The sequence below is a fragment of the Martes martes genome (genome assembly GCF_963455335.1).
Source record: "Martes martes genome assembly, chromosome: 18".
NCBI lineage: Eukaryota > Metazoa > Chordata > Mammalia > Carnivora > Mustelidae > Martes > Martes martes.
This window is the reverse complement of record NC_137906.1, coordinates 20,314,213-20,329,037: the sequence shown is the minus strand read 5'-3', so window position 1 is coordinate 20,329,037 and position 14,825 is coordinate 20,314,213. Positions and strand designations below refer to the sequence as shown.

Genomic DNA, 14,825 nt, shown 5'->3' with positions numbered 1-14,825 from the left:
CTGCTATGGGGTCATGAGGAGTGGCCCATTATACATTTTCAAGTTGGGAGAGGGTTAGGGCTAGTGTAAGCCTCCCAGGTATTTTGGAAACAAGGATTCCAGGATCCTGAGGGGGCTAGGTATTACTAGGAAGATCATTACTGTTTAGTAGAAAGTTAGACATGAGGCCCTTCAGATGTGTATCAGTGGGTCATATGGTTGGGGGATGATTGCTAACATGTATCGTAGGGGACAGAGCTAAAGGAAGTTTCTAAAGGAATTTTTATATGTTAAAGTAGACTTACAGGATCCTGAGCAAGGGGGTGGGGAGGTGGGGGGGTGGGGCTAGAATTGTCTTTTGCCCTTAGCAAAGTATTAACACTGAGGCAGTTGAGTCCCTAGAGGAATGTCACTCTGCCTCATTCAAGGACTTGTCAGTGGGCTGTAGGTAATAACGAAGTTTAACAATCTCTCTTCCGCCTTTGTTTCCCACACCACTTTTGTGGTGAAAGAGGTCAGGGAAGTAGGCTACGGTCAGTCCACTTCCCAGCACTCCAAGGCTTTGGGGATTGCAAGACAGTTGGTCCTGTAAAGGCTTCCTCCCTGGGCCAGAGCCTGACCTACATCGGTATTTCAGGACCAGCAGTATTTCCCAGGAGGTTGGCTGTCGCACGCACACGGTGGGGGGCGGGGTGCGCTCTTGTGGAACTCCGCTAATGAGGGCGCGGAGCTCTGGGCTCCCCAGGATAGTGTTGTCCAATTCCCCTGCAACTCCGCACCCTCTGGGCTCTCCCTTGCCACTTCTGGCGACGTGCACTACAGCGCAGTGAAGAAAGATCTGTTTTCTAGAAACCAGCCACTCAGTTCACAAGTTGAGGGTCACCGGGAGACATTCCTCACCTGGGGTGAGGTGGGGTGGGGAGCAGATCCAGCACCGGAACCGGAAGTGCCCATTAGCCCGTGCCGCTCTAGGAAGTGGCAGCGAACTGTCTCGGTAGGTTTAACCCTCTCATTCACCTAACTGAGCAAGAGCTCCCCATCTGCCGCTGCTGTCAGGAGCTTCATACTTTGGGCCTGGCTTCCGCGTCTGAGCCCGTCAGCGCGGATTTCGGTGGCCGTGCCATCACTGTGGGGCAGGGAAGCGAGCTGGAAGGAAAAGGAGGTCGCTGTTGTGAACACACCGGGTGGGGGGGGGGGTGGTTGGAGTAGCCACGCCACCTGGAGCAGCACGGTACTGAGTCTCCATGTCGGATGTCTGGGTTCTCCAAAGGAACCAGCCCACTGCGAGCCCCCTGAGTTTCTCCTCTGTCCTAAAACAGGCGTGCTAAGCAAGGCGCCGACCACATCTCCCAGCGTGCACCACATGCGCCTCTTTGGTTCGTTCAGCGATTAGATAACCACTACTCTCTACGTGCCTTCTGCGACTGTCTAGAGCACCGGGATCGAGAACTACAACTTCCAACTTGCAAAATAACTGCGGTGGCGCTACTTAAAAAGCGTCAGAGAGGAGGTGCCTGGCCACGCCCCTCTCCTCCAGTTCCGCTCCTTTGGAGGAGCGGCGAGAAGGGGGGCGGAGCCTTAGGCTTGAGCCAAGATGGCGGCTGCGAAACCGACCCTCACGGACTCGCTCTCGTTCTGCCTCGCGCAGCTCACGGCGGCGGCCGGGGAGGGTCTAGGTGGGGGAAAGGACACAGCTACCAACGAGACACCCTTGGGCCGTGCGCTCTTAGCCCTCCGCACGCGCCACGTCAAGGCTGCAGGGGGAATCGAGCGCTTCCGGGCGCGCGGCGGGCTCCGCCCCCTTCTCGCTCTGCTACGGCGAGCGGCTGCAGCGGGTCCCGCCCCGTCCCAGGCTGGCCCCGGCTCCGCCCCCTCGTCCGTCGAGTCAGCGACTTCTGCTGGCCCCGCCCCCTCGCCGGGCCCTGCCCCCTCCGCTGCGGCGTCGTCGGCGCCCTCGCCACCAGCGCGCCTGCGCAAGACTCTGGACTTGGCGCTCAGCATCCTAGCCAACTGCTGTACGGAAGGGGCGTGCCGGGCTGAAGTGCGCAGACTCGGAGGCATTCTCCCTTTGGGTAAGTGCTCCGCCCTCATTTCCTAGAAGGATTCCACGCACTGCAACTTCTTTCTCTGGGGCTGGGCGGAGTTTTGAGTTTTTTGTGTTGTAGCTGGAAAGAATGTACTTTCTGACCGCCAGACACCCGTACCTCTCAAACCCTCAAGCCTTCTTCATAGATTACACCTGAACCTGACCAGTTCAGATAATTACAGCCATGACCTGGGTATTGATTGCTTCCTCGAATCTGGGCCAGTGGAGACCAAGGGGTTATGTGGTGACTTCTAGGTGATTTATGAGGTTTATAGCAGACACTTAATGAAGGGTGGCCCTGTAGAGGGCTACCATTTCACGAACTTGGGTCGGAAAGTGTCATGTTTCTCTGCAGTGAGAAAGAATTCATTGTAAAATGGAATAATAGCTATCTCACAAAATTGAAGTAGGGAGAAAATGAAATAGACAATGCGGATATTCTAAGAATGGACTGGGTACTTTGAGTTATTAAAAACTAGTACAATAAGAACAAATCCTAACGAAAAATAACAAGCTGGGCCCCTGGGTGGTTCAGTCGGCCCGCCTTCCCCTCAGGGCCTGATCCCAGAGTCCTGGGGTCGAGTCCTGCATCGGCTTTCTGCTCAGCAGGGTGTCTGCTACTCCGTCTGCTGCTTCCCCTGCTTGTGCTCGCCCTCTCTTTCTCTCTCTCTCTCTCTCAAATAAATAAAATCTTAAAAAAAAAAAAAATTAGGCTTTTCTGTTTACCGGCTAAGTTGGCGCCTCCTAGTGGCAATGTTGGGAACATAGTTTACACTCTGCCGCCGGTTAGGAAATTATGTCAGTTTTGACGAAATCTTAATTTTTTTGATAAAATGAAACTTTAACATATTTTATACTGGCCTAAAGTGCATCTGGGCCATAATGTGTTTGACAAGAGGCCTGGCACATTAATAAGTCCTCAATAAATTACTGGTTTTGTTATTATCATGTGACGCACATCATCAGTCGCTGTTCAACATTTTAAATATCTCCTGAGTCCATCTGCATTCATCCTTCTCCCATCATGTGCTCAGGGACTGGTGCCCATGTGCTGGGCTGTGCTGGTAGCTGACTTGGTTTAGGCCACTCTCCTTTCTCACCTTAATTGGGACAGCCTCGTTGCTGCTTCCCTTGCCTTATTCTTTTTCTCTATAATTCGTTCTCCCCAATCTAGTTACCAGATTGCATCACAGCACTACTATTCTTAAAATCCTGTGTGGTTCCCAGTGCCCTCATATTCAGTCCTGCCTGATCCCTTGGCCTGGTATTTGAGGCCCAGCACAGACACTGGATCTCAATTCTGGGCCTTTGCAAAGTCTGCTTCCAAATCTGAAATGCCCTGTAACATCCCCATCCACCGTCTTCCTAACAAATATCGACCCATTTAACCTTTCAGACCTATTAAGTATTAGCTTCTTCCAGAGGCCTTCCCTGACCATCTCAGGTCACATTCTTGAGGTCATTAATGAGACAGACAAGAAGAGGTAGGACCCTCAAGAGGCCAAATTCTCTTGCAGTGACTATTCTTCAATGTGTGAAGACAGATAGCATCCAGAACCGAACAGCCCGGGCTCTGGGGAACTTAGCCATGGAACCTGAGAGCTGTGGGGACATCCATTCTGCTGGTGAGAATGCTATGAGTGTGGCGTTGGCTAGGGCTTGGGGTGGCAGAGGGGCTTGGTTATCTCCTTGCTTACTCTTTGTCCTCCTCTTCCCTCTCCAGGTGCTGTTCCTCTGCTCGTTGAGAGCCTGACAGCCTGCCAGGACTCACAGTGCCTGCAGAGTGTGGTGCGTGCCCTCCGCAACCTGGCGGACTCACCCCAGCACCGCCTGGCCCTGGCACAGCAGGGAGCAGTACGCCCTCTGGCTGAGCTTCTGGCCGCTGCCCCAGACCCTGCGCTGACCTTGGCCCTAGTCCGTGCACTCTTGGAGCTGAGTCGAGGTTGCTCCCGGGCCTGTGCTGAGCAGCTAAGTCTGGGTGGGGGGCTAGGACCACTGGTCAGTTTGGCCTCCCACCCCAAAAAGGCAGTACGAGAGGCAACTATCCTGATCCTTGCCAACCTGTGTGCCCAAGGCCTTGTACGGCCTGCACTGGGCAATGCTGGAGGTGTGGAGGTACTACTGGGTGAGCTCCGGCGGCGCAGGGGGCCTAATGGAGCTGGCCCAGCCTCCCAGCAGCCCCTGGTGCGGGCTGTGTGCCTGCTGTGCCGGGAGGCCATTAACCGCGCCCGGCTGCGGGATGCAGGTGGTTTGGAGCTATTGATGGGTCTGCTGCGGGACCCTCGTGCCAGTGCCTGGCACCCTCGTGTTGTGGCTGCCCTTGTGGGCTTCCTGTATGATACTGGAGCCCTGGGCCGGCTACAAGCTCTGGGACTTGTACCGCTCTTGGCTGGGCAGCTGTGTGGCGATGCTGGTGATGAGGAAGAAGAGGGAAGAGAAGCTGCTTCTTGGGACTTCCCTGAGGAGCGGACCCCTGAGCGGGCAGAGGCTGGAAGCTTCCGAAGCCTAAGGCGAGTCTCCACCTGATTGCTGAGGATTGAGGGCTCTGGCTCTCTTCACTACCCTCATCCCCCACTCTGTCTCAGTAGGACTCTTATTGACTCATTCTCCCTGGGCAAGACCACTGGGTCTACCTTTGGCCTTGGCTCTGCCCCAGCACTTCTGAACTTTGGGACCCAGACAGGTTCACTGGGACTTTTTTATTTTGTTGTCTGTTTGCCCCTCGCTAGAATATAAATTCTAGGAGGATGGGGACTTTAGTTTTGTTCATTGTTTGTGCCCAGTACCTAATATTGGGCTCTGCACATAATTGGCACATAGGCATCAGTAATTGCTAAATGAGTTGGGTGTTTTTTGGCCCCCATTTCTCTTTCTTTCCTGTCTCCCCTTGGCCCTACTTCTTCTTCCTGGCTTCAGGCTCCTGTTTTTGCATGACAGCTCTTTTGGCTCTGCCCCATTACCTTGGCTCTGGGTTCAGTCTCTCCTTTCTCCCTCTGCAGGTCGTGGCTGATCTCTGAGGGCTATGCCGCAGGCCCGGGAGACATCTCTCCTGACTGGTCCCCTGAGCGATGTCCCCCGCCTCCACCACCCCCAGAGCCAGCTGAGCCAACCAGCCCCACCCTGGGTCCAACCTCGCTGCGGACGCCTCGCATGCCACGCACACCGGGGCGGAGCCCTGCGGCCACCTCCGAGGAGCCTTGGGGCCGCGAGGGGCCAGCGCTGCTGCTACTATCGCGATTCTCCCAGGCTCCTGACCCAAGTGGGGCATTGGTGACTGGTCCAGCCTTGTGTGGCCTGCTGGCCTATGTGACAGGCTCGCCAGGCCCACCGAGCCCACGTGCACTGCGCATCCTGGCGCGCCTTACCTGCAACCCTGCCTGTCTCGAGGCCTTCGTGCGCAGCTATGGTGCTGCACTGCTGCGTGCCTGGCTTGTGTTAGGCGTTGCCCCAGATGACTGGCCCACACTGCGTGCCCGGCCGGCTCGACGCGAGCACCGGGAGCTGGGTGTGTCTCCCATAAGAGGTCCCATCCCCCTCTAGTTCTGGACCGAGAACCTCACCTTGCTGCTCATGGCTCTCACTGCCTTCTCCAGCCTACCATCAACTTCAGTCACCACATGGGAGGAGGAGAGGGACTCCCAGGATGCAAAGTTCTGCCCCATCCTCTGTCCAAGTCTTGGGGCCCAGATACCCCAATACCAGGTGTAGCCCCAACAACTTAGAATTGTGCTTGTCTATATTTCTTTACCTAATCTGCTCTTGGTTCTGCATTGTCCTGATTGCCTTCCCACTGGGCATACTGATTTGAAAACCCTCAGCTGAGGCCCCATGTCCTCCCAGGCCTCCCACTACTCCCAGCACTGCAAGGGAGTGCCCTATCTTCTGTGTTCCGACTGCACTTCCTGACCATCACACTTTGTTCTTGTCCTTGACCTCTATTTCCTAGCATCTGGACCCTTTCCCTCTAGGGCCTGCAGTCATCCCCTCTTCCGTTCCCTAAGGTTTTTGCCAGAGTTGGGACATCAACTCCCAAGCTGATCTGCTCTGTTCATCTCCGCAGGTGAGATGTTGCTGCAGAACTTGACCGTGCAAGCTGAATCACCCTTTGGAGTGGGTGCCCTCACTCACCTGCTGCTCTCTGGAAGCCCTGAGGACCGTGTGGCCTGTGCACTGACCCTGCCCTTCATCTGTCGGTGAGGAGGATGTGGGTGTCTCATAGGGGTCAGGGGAGCAAAGTTGCTATTCTGCAATGTCACCCTTTTTCACCTTTCTTCCCAAAGGAAACCCTCTCTGTGGCGCCGGCTACTTTTGGACCAGGGTGGCCTCCGTCTCCTCCTCTCGGCACTAACTCGGCCAGTTCCACATCCACTGTTCCTCTTCTTTGCTGCAGACTCCCTTTCCTGCCTCCAAGGCCTGGTGTCTCCTGCTGTGATTCCAGCCCTTCCATCTCCAATCTCCCTGGACCTAGATTCCCCATCCCCTTGCCTCTATGAACCTCTGCTGGGCCCAGCCCCCATCCTAGCCCCTGACCTGCACTTCCTACTGGACTCAGGCCTACGGCTCCCTGCCCAGCGAGCTGCCTCAGCTACTGCCTCACCTTTCTTCCGGGCACTGCTAGCTGGCAGCTTTGCTGAAGCCCAGATGGACCTGGTGCCACTTCGAGGCCTGTCACCCAGTGCAGCCTGGCCTATCCTGCATCACTTGCATGGTTGCCGGGGCTGTGGGGCTGCCCTGGGGCCAATTCCCCCACCAGGCCAGCCCCTGCTAGGCTCAGAGGCTGAGGAGGCACTGGAAGCTGCTGGCCGTTTCTTGCTGCCTGGGCTGGAGGAGGAGCTGGAAGAGGCTGTGGGCCATATCCACCTTGGACCCCATGGTGGCCCAGAGTCAGTGGGTGAGGTATTCCGCTTGGGCCGGCCCCGGTTGGTTGCCCATTGTGCCCGCTGGACCCTGGGGCCAGGGCAGTGCCCGCGGAAGCGGGCCTTGGCCTTAGTGGGGCTTGTGGAGGCAGCAGGAGAGGAGGCAGGGCCCCTGACTGAGGCTTTACTGGCTGTGGTGATGGGGGTTGAAATGGGGGGCAAGGGTTCCAGCTTAGACTGTTGATGTCCCCTGGGAGGGGATCCAAGAATGTGTTGGCTATGAAGGAGGACTCCTTCAGAGCAGCATGAGAGGAGGCCGAGCAGAAGTTACCATCAAGGATTGATGAGAGAATGGAACTATACCCCAGGACAGTGGTCTGAAGATACAGGAGTGAGAAGCCAAGGCCACAGTTGGAGTATGAAGCCCACAGAAGGAGAACAGCCCAGGGCGTCAGGCACCTGGCCTGGCCCAGCCTTCCAGAGTTGAGATTAAAAACTTTGGAGTTGGATATTCATATTGTGTGGTGTCTCTGCTTACTTTCCTGTGGAACTCCCCCTACCCGCCCCCCCCCAATCCACCAGGATCTGTTCAGGTTGCTGTATCTCAATACAGGCCACCCCTGGCATGTAGGAGTTTAATAAGTAAGTTCCTGGAGTCCTGGGATAGAATAGAGTATGTGGGGGGAAGCCTGCTTCCTGCTCATGCAACTTCATTGCTCAGACAAATACCCAGCTAGACACACAGACTTGGTCAGGGATGAAGGGGCTGGGCTGAGGGAATGCAGTAAGTGTGGGAATGTATGTCCAAGGCCTTGGCATTACTGTTAACTGAGTGTCTTTCACCCATCTTGAGCCTTCAGAGTCTGGGTCTGTTTTCATCTCTTGGGCCAAGTAGCCTTCTGCTATTGGCCTAATGGAAGACCTGCTGTGTTCCTGGAGTCCCTAAGGCAGGTCCTGTCTTAGTTTCACTCAGAGAGAGCCAGAGCCCTGGGTGCATTCAGGCAAGGGAAGGACTTATGTTGTGCTTTGGTCTCTCAGGGCAGGGTCTATCTATCACCTGGATCCCAGATCACTAACCACTCGGGTGGCAGCCTGACTGAGGAGTGTGCCTGGACTGGGCCTGCCTGTTAGCTTCTGGGGAGCTAAGGTTGACTCTTGCTGTCTCTGTGCTTCTGTGTCCAGCTCTCCATCCTCAGGCTGTGCATTAGAATCACCCAGAGAGCTTTTTAAAAATGTTGATGTCTAGGCACTTCCTCAATGAATTGGATTGAGGGGAGTATGCCCTGGGCATCAGTATTTTTAAAAAGCTTCCCAGGTCGGTTTAATTTGCTGCTGGCCTGAGGGCCACAGTCCAGTATTCATGTGGATTGAGACCCATAGTCCAGTGGCTGCAACATTATTGTGTCTGTCCATACATCTCTAAGTGTTCGTTTCCACTTTGACTTCTCAGGGTCCCAGGCCAAGGAGAGTTCCTTTGTGACTGGAGTCTGTGTCTTGAGTGTCTATGTTCACCAGTATCTTGGGAAAGGGCTCTTTTGGAACAGGTCTGGGTTACCTCAGTGTCGGGGAAGGAAGGTCTTTGTCTTGAAGGCTGGCTGTGGTCTGGCTGCCTGGGCATGTTTCCCCTGAGTCTTCATGGGGTTTGGGCCTGGGGTTTACCCATGTCTACATCTCTGTTTCCAAGTCTGAAAGAGAAGGTCCTGGCTTAGAGGGTGAGACAGTTCCTTGTGTCTATCTGTCTCTGTTTCTGAGCGATTTGTTTCTGGTATATGTGCCCTTTGGGATCTCTGTTCATGTCACTGTTAGGGTCTCTAACGGAAGGTCTCTGAACCTGTTGCCTGATCCCTAGAACCATCACTCCTGCCCTCAACCCAAAAATTCTGTCTGGAGCAAGTCTCTCAAGAATGGCCTGAGTGGACAGGACTCTCTATAGGACTCAGGTTGCTAGCTTTGAGACGCGTTTGCTCGGGGTCCTCAGTTTGTGTCTAAGAGTCTCACTGAGCGGAGGATTCCGAGCTTGGTCTGGGAGAGCAACTTCTCTGACTTTGGCTCTGGCCGCCCCAGCTCCCGGCAGCTGAGGCCACGGCTGGGGTGTGGCTGCCTCCGCGGCAGACAAGCGGGCTGGGCCTGGGTGGGCCGTGGCCCTCCCTCCCTTACACGCCCCCATCCCGAGTTCTCCCGTTCTTTGCACCCCCGCCCCCCCAAGCCCCATCCCAGCGGGTCCCGGCTTCCTTACATGGTCACGGCCGGGCCTCCAACTCCCGGACGTCCCCCCCGCCCCCCGCCCCCACCGGACACAGCCCCCGCCCTGCTCGCCCCGCGCGGTGCGCCCGCGCCCCGCCATGGAGGACCTGGGTGAGTGGGGCTCGGATCCCCTTGTCCCCAGCTCCTCACCGCCATCTGGACCCGCTTCCCCATGCTGGAAACCCCTTGCACTCCCCGCATCTTCCCATCCCCGCCTCCTCTCTTCTTGATTCTGGTCTCTGCCTGCGCCTCCTTTCCGACTCCACGTCCCCCTTCCTGCCTCTCCCTTCCTGCCTTTTCCTGGACTGGCCGCTCCCTCCCTTCTTCCCTCGCTCAGCTCCTCCATCACTAGCTGCCGACGAATGGGCAGGGAGGTGCAGCGCCCACCAGTGGGCACCTGGGCTCAAGGGCGCTGGGAAAGGAGGGGTTAAAGGGGTCTGGGGTCCGGGCACTGGGAAAGTAGACAGGAAGGGAGAATATGACATCACATTCTGGAGAAGAAAACAGGTCCATCTCAGGGTTTGGGGAAGAAAAGAATTATGCACCCCTAAATATGGTAGGGGTCGGGTCTTTGGGGAACAGAAAGAAAATAGATGAGTGCCAGGGAGAGGTTAAGGGTTCCACTGTGGTACTCAGAGATAAGTAAAGGAGCAGGGAGTTCTAGGTTCTGGGAAGGAAAGGGTATAAAGGATCTATATCTAGGAAAGAGAGTTGGGGTTGGGGGTGTCTTGGGGGAGGAAGGAGGACCCAGGCATCTCCTCCTTCTGGTCTGTTGGAAACGGATGGAAGGCTGTGCTCTCCATGCTAGAGAAGGGGTTCAGGCACCCTGCGATAGGGGGTGCTGCTCAGCAGGGGTAACCGGCTCTGTGGAAAATACGCCAATCAGAAAGCAGGTCCCAGCAGACCTGCCAATGAGGAGAATAGGGTGGGAGCCTGTGCCTGGATACGGGCCAGGGCTGGGCGGGCCTGTTTAGGTGCAGGAGGGGGCAGGAATTAGTGGGCAGAAAGAGCATCCAATCAGAAAGTTGGGTGCCAGGCAAACAGCCAGTTGAGCAATTTGGGGTGAAGCCAGATTTGGTTTGAGTAAAGAGTCAATTTTGACTGCATCAGGGAAGATGCAGAGAATAAAAGAATCAGGCAACTTTTGTGTAGGACTCCCAAGATGAGCCATTTGGGATGTTTTGGCCATAAATATTCCTTGCTGCCCTTCTACTTCTCTGCCTTGGTCTGGCCTGTGTTTTTTCATCTGATTTCTGACCTCTGCTCTTAATACTGGCTTCTGCCCTCCTTAACTACGGCTAGTTGGAACCCTTACCCTCTAATCTCTTAAGGCCCTGTCTCTGCTCTAACCTTAACCTCTCAACTGCTCACCCTGACGGCCTGTTTCCTGCAGATGCCCTGCTGTCTGACCTGGAGACCACCACCTCACACATGCCAAGGTCAGGGGTTCCAAAAGAGCGGTCCCCAGAGCCTCTCACAGCTCCCCTGCCCTGTGGCCACCAACCACAGGTGAGATCAAATACTAAGGATTGGGGTAACACTAGGACCAAGCTTGGCTAAGGCTAGGGGGACTTTGGCTTGAGTGGGGCAAAGTACAGGCCTATCATCCCACACATGTGTCCTCTTTGTAGACAGGGTCTGGGGAGTCTTCCGGAACCTCTGGGGACAAGGACCATCTATACAGGTGAGGGGCCTGGGAACTGGGAAGATGGGAAATCCAACTGAGACTCCGGTAAGGAGGCTTAGATTCTCCACCCCTGAACACAGACTCCCACCCTGTTTTGCAGTACGGTTTGCAAGCCTCGGTCCCCAAAGCCTGCGGCCCCTGCAGCCCCTCCATTCTCCTCTTCCAGCGGTGTCTTGGGCACAGGGCTCTGTGAGCTAGACCGGTTGCTTCAGGAACTTAATGCTACCCAGTTCAACATCACAGGTACCAGGTTACAGAGATGGGCCTTGATGGGATGGGGAAAGGGCAGGAAAGGGCAGAGACTGAGGGGTATACTCTTCGCAGGGTAGCAGCTAAAGGGACATGAGTCTCAACTGGGAGGGAGTAGAGTATAGTTCCATGTCCAGTGCCCTTCTTTCCTCTCGGCAGATGAAATAATGTCTCAGTTCCCATCAAGCAAGGAGACTGCAGGGGAACAGAAGGAGGACCAATGTGAGGACAAGAAAAGGCCCAGCCTGTGAGTTTGACACAGTTGGCAGAGCTGGGAGAGATGTGATGGATACCTGAGTTACTGGAGGGTAGCATTCATTACTCTGGGGGACTCTGGCTGATGCAGACTGTATTCTTCACAGCCCTCCCAGCCCATCTCCTGTTCTCCCAAAGCCTTCAGCAACCTCAGCCACCCTGGAGTTGGATAGACTGATGGCTTCGCTGTCTGATTTCCGTGTCCAAAACCACGTGAATCAGGTGGGGTGTGGGCCAGTGTGGATTTGCGGCTTCCCAAACCCTTTTAGGACCTTCCACATCTGCTGCTTTGCTGACTCAACTCTCATGTCCTCTTTGCTGCAGCTTCCAGTGTCTGGGTCAACCCAACCACCTGTGCCAAGCTCTGTGAATGAGGACTCCCCATCCTCACCAGGGCCAGCCAGCAAGGGCAGCCTAGACACCATGCTGGGGCTGCTGCAGTCTGATCTCAGCCGCCGTGGTGTTCCTACCCAGACCAAGGGTCTCTGTGGCTCCTGCAATAAACCTATTGCTGGGCAGGTAAGTGGAGCCCTGTGAGTAGGAAGGTAGAGACCCATGGACCTATCCTTATGGAGAGCCAGACTTTGTGCTGTTCCCTTTTAATAAATGACTCTGGGAAGTGGGTATTACCATTGTTGATATTTTACAGATGAGGAGACTAAAGCTCTGAGTCACACAGCACGTAAGTGGCAGGATGAGAATTCCGACTCAGTTACCATTTATTGTGGTTCTACTGTGTGCAGGCACCGTATTAGCTCCTTTATAAACCTCCATCTCGCTTAGTCTTCACAGAAGTCTTATTGGTGCCACCCACCATATCTCGGGCACCAACAAGGACAGTTTCTCCTCCACTAGCATCTGGTTTGTGAGCTCTTATTCTTGGATTTTGGACTGAGTAGATGTTATTGATGACAACTCTGCCCAGTGGTTGACCTAGATCCTCCTGCTATATTTGGTGCCCTGCTTCCATTCCAAAACTTCCAATCTTAGCAAAGCAGGGTGGCATTATGCCCCTTGTGGGCCCTAGGCACGTTCATCTTCATGGGCCCCTTCCTCCATTAAAAAAATTTTTTTTAAATTGTGCTTTATGATTGTGTTGGTATAAAGATGAACATATTAATATTACACATCAAATCATTTTCTTCTAGCTCATTTTTGTCTTCTTATTTTATTTTTTTTTTAATTTTTATTTATTTATTTGACAGAGAGAGAGATCACAAGTAGGCAGAGAGGCAGGCAGAGAGAGAGGAGGAAGCAGGCTCCCTGCCGAGCAGAGAGCCGATGCGGGGCTTGATCCCAGACCTGAGCCGAAGGCAGAGGCTTTAACCCACTGAGCCACCCAGGCGCCCCAGTCTTCTTATTTTAAAAGTAACTACAGCATTTTCATGGGCTCCTAAAATTATTGAGGGCCCTAGGCACTGTGCTGCTGGAAGCCCTGGGTTGAATCTCTGTCACTTACAGATTGACTCGAACATTAGGTTTTTCAGCCTGACTTCTCAGGGCGAGAGGGGAGAAATGAGCTAAGGGAGTCAAATTGTAAAAAGAGAAAAAGAAAAAGGAAAACTTGAAATGTGCCATGTCAACCGTGGCTTACTGGGCACATGGCAACCTGAGGGCCACTCTGACCCGGGCCTTACCCCCAACTCCAGGTGGTGACCGCGCTGGGCCGAGCTTGGCACCCTGAGCACTTCATTTGCGGTGGCTGTTCCATGGCCCTGGGAGGCAGCAGCTTCTTTGAGAAGGACGGAGCCCCCTTCTGCCCTGAATGCTACTTTGAGCGCTTTTCCCCACGGTGTGGCCTCTGCAATCAACCCATCAGACACGTGAGCCCCGCCTTCCCCAGAGCACCCCCACCCATGCCCCGCCCCTTCGCCTCATCCAAGGCCCTTTGGACTCCGCCCACTCTCTCTGATGTCCAAGTTCCTTCTTGTGTCTCCAGCACCTCCGACTGCTACTTAAGCCCATTTACATAGGTATCATGATGGGAGAAGGAGGGTAGAAGGGATGGAGTGCCACACTGAGTGTCCCCGTTCATTCTCCACAGAAGATGGTTACTGCCTTGGGCACCCACTGGCACCCGGAGCATTTCTGCTGCGTCAGTTGTGGGGAGCCCTTCGGAGATGAGGGTGAGAGCTGGCTCCAGTCTCGAAAGATACCCGTCTGCTCAATATCCCGCCTCGCCTACTTTGGTCCAGCCTACTACAATGTCCCAAGTCTTCTGGCCCCACCCTCTCTCCCCCTCGCAGGTGCCCATCCTGTCCCCTTCACTTGGCCTCCACCCGATCCCTCCTTCGCTACTGCTCATTCTGACTGCCCCTAATCTGGCCCCACAGTCTCAGATCTCCCAGGTCCTGGGGGCAGCCCGCAGCTTTTTCTTTCTGCTCGGTTCCCGCCCCTAGGCTTCCACGAGCGAGAGGGCCGCCCCTACTGCCGCCGGGACTTCCTGCAGCTGTTCGCCCCGCGCTGCCAGGGCTGTCAAGGCCCCATTCTGGATAACTACATCTCCGCGCTCAGTGCGCTGTGGCACCCGGACTGCTTCGTCTGCAGGGTGCGCTGCTGCGCGAGGTTGGGGGGGATGGGGAGAGGAGGGGAGCTGGACCAAAGGGAGCCCAGCTAGGAGCCTGGGGCGGGGCGATTGATTCAGGTATTCAAGGCAAGGTGCCTCACGTCGCGGGTGGGGTTGTGGGCAGTGGGGTTCCCACCTTGGGTTATTAAGCTCCTAAAGCTAATTATTTGGTCTGGGGGTTGGCGGCTGACCTATCCTATCGCTACCGCCCTCCCCCAGGAATGCTTCGCACCCTTCTCCGGAGGCAGCTTTTTCGAGCACGAGGGCCGCCCACTGTGCGAGAACCATTTCCACGCGCGGCGTGGTTCGTTGTGCGCCACGTGTGGCCTCCCCGTGACCGGCCGTTGCGTGTCAGCCCTGGGCCGTCGCTTCCACCCAGACCACTTCACCTGCACCTTCTGCCTGCGCCCACTCACCAAGGGCTCCTTCCAGGAGCGTGCCGGCAAGCCCTACTGCCAGCCCTGCTTTGTCAAGCTCTTCGGCTAACCGCCTGTGGGGCTTGCCCCTGCGAGAGACCAAGGCCCTAATGACCCCACCCTTCCCCCAAAAGACCCCAAGGCCTCGGCCTCGCTCTTTGAGCCTGGGGGTCTCTCCCCAGCCCACCCTGGGAAGCCACACCCACTGGAGAGACCCGCCCCTGAGGTACTCTATTCTGTACTCTTCAGTTCTCTATGGTCAAATTCAGAAAAGGGCCTGCCAATTTCAAGACCACATACGTGGGTCCTGCACTGTAAAGCAACCTACCTGAGGTCTTTATCCCCACCCTTGAGGGAGCCCCCTGACTGGAGGCGGGCCCTTGCAAGTCCCACTAATGAGAGGACAGGCCAGGACATACCTGCTCCCCACACCCTCACTGTTTTGTGCACTTTTTTTTTCTACCTACATAAAAACACATGCCACATG

At 55.3% G+C, this 14,825-nt stretch overlaps 2 protein-coding genes across 2 annotated transcripts; both read left to right on the top strand.

The window, feature by feature from the left end:
• The first annotated feature begins 1,551 nt into the window (after window positions 1-1,551).
• ARMC5 (armadillo repeat containing 5) lies at window positions 1,552-7,435 on the top strand. Its single transcript, XM_080830556.1, has 6 exons — window positions 1,552-2,051; window positions 3,583-3,690; window positions 3,789-4,575; window positions 5,065-5,570; window positions 6,126-6,258; window positions 6,346-7,435. Exons 1-6 carry the CDS (start codon window positions 1,574-1,576, stop codon window positions 7,163-7,165), a joined length of 2,832 nt encoding a protein of 943 aa, XP_080686682.1. The 5' UTR covers window positions 1,552-1,573; the 3' UTR covers window positions 7,166-7,435.
• Window positions 7,436-9,131: 1,696 nt separating this feature from the next.
• On the top strand, window positions 9,132-14,825 carry TGFB1I1 (transforming growth factor beta 1 induced transcript 1). Its single transcript, XM_080830532.1, has 11 exons — window positions 9,132-9,276; window positions 10,559-10,674; window positions 10,797-10,849; window positions 10,953-11,095; window positions 11,261-11,348; window positions 11,464-11,578; window positions 11,681-11,875; window positions 13,006-13,179; window positions 13,401-13,482; window positions 13,756-13,904; window positions 14,142-14,825. Exons 1-11 carry the CDS (start codon window positions 9,264-9,266, stop codon window positions 14,406-14,408), a joined length of 1,395 nt encoding a protein of 464 aa, XP_080686658.1. The 5' UTR covers window positions 9,132-9,263; the 3' UTR covers window positions 14,409-14,825.